At 60.8% G+C, this 5,950-nt stretch overlaps 2 protein-coding genes across 2 annotated transcripts; one reads left to right on the top strand and one right to left on the bottom strand.

Moving 5' to 3' along the window:
* Nucleotides 1-3,376: 3,376 nt before the first annotated feature.
* On the top strand, nucleotides 3,377-4,046 carry MNEG_11793 (hypothetical protein; the record flags this gene model as incomplete). The annotated part of the gene is made up of 2 exons (XM_014039735.1): nucleotides 3,377-3,591; nucleotides 3,776-4,046. 2 exons carry the CDS (start codon nucleotides 3,377-3,379, stop codon nucleotides 4,044-4,046), a joined length of 486 nt encoding a protein of 161 aa, XP_013895189.1.
* Nucleotides 4,047-4,918: 872 nt separating this feature from the next.
* On the bottom strand, nucleotides 4,919-5,071 carry MNEG_11792 (hypothetical protein; the record flags this gene model as incomplete). The annotated part of the gene is made up of 1 exon (XM_014039734.1): nucleotides 4,919-5,071. A coding segment is annotated over one exon (153 nt), but the record flags the coding sequence as incomplete, so codon positions are not given.
* Between the last annotated feature and the right edge of the window lie 879 nt (nucleotides 5,072-5,950).

The following is a 5,950-nucleotide window of genomic DNA, read 5'->3' as shown; positions in this document are numbered from 1 at the left end:
GGAGGGGGGGCGGCGGCGCGGCCGCGGCGCCGTGACTGTCGACGGGCCTGTCGCGGAGTCCATCCCGCCCCGCTTGCTGGCGGGCCGGGCGGCCGCCCGGCAACCGCTGCGCATTGCAGCGTTTCTTGAAGTGTGTCTGTTTCAAGAGAACACATCCGCTCAATAAATGTGGACCTACCTTCAAGCAATTATTTCATGTATCTTATGTCACCGTGATGTCATGTTTAGGCCCATGTCTTGAGCGCGCTGCATCCAAACGCCCACTATAAGGGCAATTCTTCAGGTTTGTCACCGCTCCGAAGCATCCCTCCCCTTGACAAAAATGAGCGCCCTCAAACGCACAGGGTCGGCTCCCGCGGCCCCATCGGCCAGACCCGCCGTCTCGCATGCGTCTGTGGGGCGCTTTCCCCGTGCTTTTGGCCCGCAGCAATCTCAACCTGGTCTTGCTATTCAGCTTTGCTGCCCTGAAGATTTACCAACCGTATCTTGTAACAATCGTGACTGGCAATTTGTGGAGTGCAACATGCTGCACCTCAAACCTTGTCCCCGGCCCAAACCTTTGTTGGCCACGCGCCGCGGACCGCCGGCAGTCGGCAGCTCCTCTGGCTACCCTACTGAGTATTGTACACTACACTTCTTCGCGTGCTTACCCAGGCGTTATCTTGCTCCTAAAGGCTCTGTGGGTGCGCCGCAGTGCACTTGCAGGGTGTCGGAGGTCAGCCAGCGTTCATCGCCATTCGTTCTACACCAGCACCCAGCCGTCGGCGCGGCTTGGAGTAAACTCGTCAAAGAGCTTTGCACGACTACATACTTTAGTACACAGTACCATTGAAATGTAGAACGCAAGGTGAAGGCTTTCAAGAGCTGGAGCCACTAGCACATGCATTGTCATATGATGGCAGGTTTACTGAATGTTGATGTGAACGCTACCGCCGGTGACAACCATGCCATCACTTACCGGTACCTCGACCGCGCTCCAGCAACCAATTGGCTTTGCTTCGCCCGCAGACGCGTCTGGAGCTGTAACCCTTAGAAGTTGCACGTACAATAAACAGCTCATAATTCTGGATTGCGATCTGACACGTGTACCTCTAGGCATCAACAGATAGCTTCAATCGGCTGTGGACTGATTTGGTCCTTCGGGTGATGCCACTGCGCAACTAGCGGCCTGGGGACAGGCAACGGGCACCCGCACAGCGCTACTAGGCCTTCTCAAGTTTTCCGGCCGCTCGTCCTGGCCTTCTCGACCAACCTTGCTCGTTTTATTGCGCTGAAGCTTATTTCTGAAGTACGCTGACGGGCACCAAGCTTACTGCTAGGTAGGATCAGGCTGGGTGCCGCGTGGTGGTGGGTTGCGGGCCGCTGATTTGTCAGCGGCAGGCCCACTGGTCTTGAGATGTGCTTCTTGCGTGTTGGACCAGATCCGCATTGCACATGGATTCAACAGGTTCTGCTAAGTTATCTGGGTCGTCGCGCCCTGCTCATGCTTCCAGTATTAGCCCAAGCAATCGGCCATACGCTGTTCCGCCTCCAACCTGTGATTAGCTTGCCCACACCTGCTCGCCAATGTTCCCTGCAGGCGCCTGAATCGTTCCAGGGTTAGTCAAGTGCGCTAGGTTCCAACAACGGCAGGGCTGCATGAATTGGTTGGTCATTGCAACCTGCGTGGAAGTGAAATTGGGCAACCTGATGTGATCTCATCTGGTGCAGCAAGAGCACCTCGTTCGGCATCAATGCTGCGGTGGATAGGCCTGCCTGAGGTCCACATGTCCACTCTGTGTGTTTGCAGATGCCCACAGTGAATATCAATGGCAGGCGGTTTGCGAGTGGCGCAACCGCATCTTCTTTGTTGGCAGCTCTGACAGGCAGGGGTGCTGGCTCCTTGCGGGACACGGCTGGAGACAATGTGGAATACGTGGGATCATCTTGTGTGCCGCCAGGCACGTACACAGTTGTGCCGCCCCCGTCAGGTACGACTCAGTGGTGTGGCTTCCATAAGCGAGGGTGTGTGCCAATCGCAGTGCCAGGCACCAGACTGCATGCTCAGCTGAACAATACAGGGGCGTGCGTGCGTGCGCATCGCGCACCTTGTACGATCGATGTCTGTTGTGCACAATGTACAACAGCTGATGCAGTCAGTGCTTTGAAGGCTGCGCTCAGTCCACACTATATCATGCCGTTGCCCACATCCTGTCTGATATTTGCTTGAATGACACTATCTTTCGCCGCACCCTTTGCCCCCCCCCTGCCATCGCACACACCGCTGTGTCTCACCACCTGCTGGCGTCCATCGCTGTGCTCGTGTGATACGTTTTGCCATCCACCACTCCGTGCTATGCTGCTGTCAATGCGCAGGAGCAGCGGCATCAGGTGCGCTTTGCGTGCAATGTACAATTCATTCGACTTGCTGGCTGGGGCTTTGGCTTGTTTGTGCTTGTGAAAGCAGACATCACTGGTCTGGGTTAATTGGGTTGGTGGTCAACGCAGACCTGAGTGGAAGACCCGATGAAAATCTCAAATATGATATGGCGACAACGCTGCTGGGGGCACATTTCGTAGCAAGCATGTTGTGCGCAGTTTCCTCAGGAAGAGGGGAACCTTGGGTTGTTTAGTTTGCACACATGCTGTGCTGCCTCTTGTCACACCCTTCCCCTTTCATCGCCTCTGCCCTCCATGGATTTTGGGCGAATGATCCATGGCAGCAGGTGAGATGTTGCAGGGTCTGGTGATGCTTGTGACAAGCCCACCGATACCGCATGCCCAGCCGCTGTTTGTGCAGCAGGCAAAAATCCATGCAGCAGCAGTCCTGGCTTCTGTAGTACCCCCATGCATGACAGGAGGAGCAGGACAAATGGCACACGCCGTGGCGACCTGGCTGCACTCCTTTCCTGGCGGCCATGTGCACACACGCTGCATGCATATCCCCTGTGTGGCGGCAACATCTACCCTTTGCCACCCGGCACTTGTGGCATGGTGCCATACTGCCTCGCAACCCCCGTTCCTGCAACGCCCATGGCAGGCGGGGCACCTGAGCCGAAGAAGATCAGGATCTTACAAGATGGCATCCCAAATCTTGAGAAAGCGGCACCGTATTGGGCCTCGTTCAAGGACGAGCCTGACTTCGAGGTACTGCTGAACCTCGTTGCTTCGGGAGGCATGGCTGCGTGTTCTTCCTTCGTTTGATCACAGGTCATGCCGCACACATGCCACCACAGGGTCGCAGCACGTGCACCGCGAGCTGTTGCAAGCGTTGACGATTGAAATTCTCGCTGCTGCACTCCCCATGCCGTGCCACCACACTACTGCATGTGCATGCTGTGGCCCCTCTGGACATGCACCCCCAAATCGAGCCTTTGGTACCCCAACCCGCGCTCACATGCAGATGTTGATGAGCAGGGCGCGCGTGCTGGGCCTCGTCGTCTTTGACCCACAGCAGCTGCAGGCGACCGGCAGCTGCGCCCTGTCCGGCACGCTGGTGACGTCGTTTGAAGAGCTGGAGGAGGGCGGCCTGTACGTGCTGGGCGGCATCACCCAGCCCATGCTGAGGCGCCTGCGCCAGGAATGCGCCCACCTCGGGCGGCGGCGTGAGGGGTGCGCCCTGGAGACGGTCCAACGGCCGTCGGGATCATCGTCCGCTGCTGCCAGTCAAACCGGCGTCACTGGTGACTGTGCACGTGAGGGTTTGCCCCGCGATCTTGGTGCAACCTTGATTCACACTTGCCAGCCTTGCACCAGAAATCTTGCCACTATCGCCTGCCCTTTCGCTTTGCCACAGGCCTGTGCAGGAGGTGGAGCAGCTCGCCGAGCAGCTGCCGCAAATGAGCCAAGAAGCAGACGCGAGCTCGCCGCTGGGGCGGCTTGCGGGGCCCGACGTCCGCGCCGCTTGCATGGCGGGAAAGGTGGACCCCCGCGCCCAGCAGCGCGTGCGGGCGGCCCGCGAGCTGCGCAACATGCTGCAGCTGCGCCGCACATGCAGGTCCACAGGCCGCGTCCAGGGCACGGCGCTGCGGGTGTGCGGCGCGGCCAGACGGTCGGCGCTGGGCTGACCGTCGGCACGAGCTAAGGGGTCTGCAGTGTGTGTGTGTTTGTGTGTGAGTGGTTGTATGTGTGTGTGTGTGTGTGTGTTGTACTCATGGTCACTGCTTGCTTGACGGCGTTCCAGACATGGTTGGTGCTAACAATTCGATCTGCACTCGCCCTAAGGTGTTTAAATTTGTCAGCAGGTTGTTGTCGTGTGCCACCGTACGGCGGCGCATGCAGTCGTGAAATCCAGGGTGGAGGTGGGCGCTTGCGCGGTGTGCGCTGTTCCTTGGCTGCACCACAGCCCTGCAAAAGAAATGGTTGTGCTGTTTGGATCTTGAAACGAGTTGTGATGTTGTATCATTCATCTGCCCCGTTTTGGTGCGCGAGTGGGCCACTCAGCAGCGTTGAACGCGCGTGGCTGTGGACAAGGGGTGATGACCACGATGCAGGAGTGGGACGGATGCTGGGAAGCTAGCGCGGCGGGGGGCAAGCGAAGGACATCCCGTCTTCGGGCGCGGCAAGGGCATCGATCGCAGCAAAGCAAGCATCACGCTCTGCGCACGCGTCACCACCCCGCTGGATGGCCAATTCAGCCCGGTTGATCGGCACCGCGTGGTCCCAGGCGCGTGATTCCCGCTCTCCAGACTGATGGCGCATGCTGATGATGCTGCATACCGTATCACCTGATCTGCAAGATCACCATGTCCTTACAAACCGAGAACATCACTTCTTTGAGGCGAGGCAAAGAATAGCCCTAGAATGACGGTATAGTTGCTACCATACAGGGATTCGTGTCGACTTTGCGCGCGCCCGCTCCTCCGGCGCCAGCGAGCGGTGGCGACGCGGCTCCTGAGGCCGCTCCTCGCGGCGCCAGTGCGGCCCGCGCCTCGCTGCCTCAAGCCGGGGCCGGGGCCGCCGCCGCCGCCGCCGCCGCCGACGCCGCGGTTATGTCGCCGTCCCCCGGGCCCGCCGCCGCCGCGCGCTCCGCTTGCAAGCGCCTGCACTCCTCCTTGTGCCCCTCCCTCCAGTGGCGCCGCTGACACTCGGCCTACAGGGGGAGAGGGGGGGGGGCCCGGACGGACGGGCGACAAGACAGACAAGGGGGGTGAGCGAGCGAGGGGTGGGGCTGCGTTTGTCCGACCGCCGGGGCTCCCTCGGCGTGTGGATGGTGCGGCGCGGCGCCGGCGGTTGGGGCAGCAGTGTGTGCGGCGAGTCCAGCAAGGTCAGTGGGGCGGCCCCCGGCCCACAGGCAGGTGTCTCCACATTTCACTTCTTGGACCTCCAAAACACACACACACACACACACACACACACACACACACACGCACACACACGCACACACACGCACACAGACGCACGCGCGCACGCACACACACACACACACACACACACACACACACACGCGCTGACACACACACACATGTGTGTCCACGAATTGGCCTAGGAGCAGCGCCCCATTTGATCCCATCCGTCCCGTAATTCCCCATTCGTTATGACTCACCCCACAGTATAAGGCGGAGCTGCAACCGGTGCAGCGCCGCAGCTTGCCCCCCGTCGCCCCGCACGCGCCGCACGCTGCGCTGCTGCTTCGGCCGCCACCGGCCTGCTCCGCCCTAGCCCCTGCCTCTGGCGCTTCTCGCCGCGCCCCCTGCAGCCGCCGCAGCACGCTGCTTGCCAGTCGGCCCTGCCGCGCGTCACGGTTGCTCCCGCCACCGCCGGCCGGCGCCGTGATCCGCTGCAGCGCAGCCTCGAGCCCCGGCTCCGACCGCGCCGCCTCGAGGGCCGGCCAGGCCGCTGACGTCACCCCTACGTCATCCCCGCTCCCGTGGGACAGCAACGCACCCAACAGCGTCAGGAGCGCCCCGATGGCACGTTCCAAACCTTCAGCATCGTCCCTGTCCCCCCCCGCCGCGCCCCGCCCCAGGAC

Source organism: Monoraphidium neglectum (assembly GCF_000611645.1).
Source record: "Monoraphidium neglectum strain SAG 48.87 unplaced genomic scaffold scaffold02909, whole genome shotgun sequence".
Taxonomy (NCBI): Eukaryota; Viridiplantae; Chlorophyta; class Chlorophyceae; order Sphaeropleales; family Selenastraceae; genus Monoraphidium; species Monoraphidium neglectum.
The sequence above is the reverse complement of the archived record's forward strand: the minus strand, read 5'-3'. Positions and strand labels throughout refer to the sequence as shown.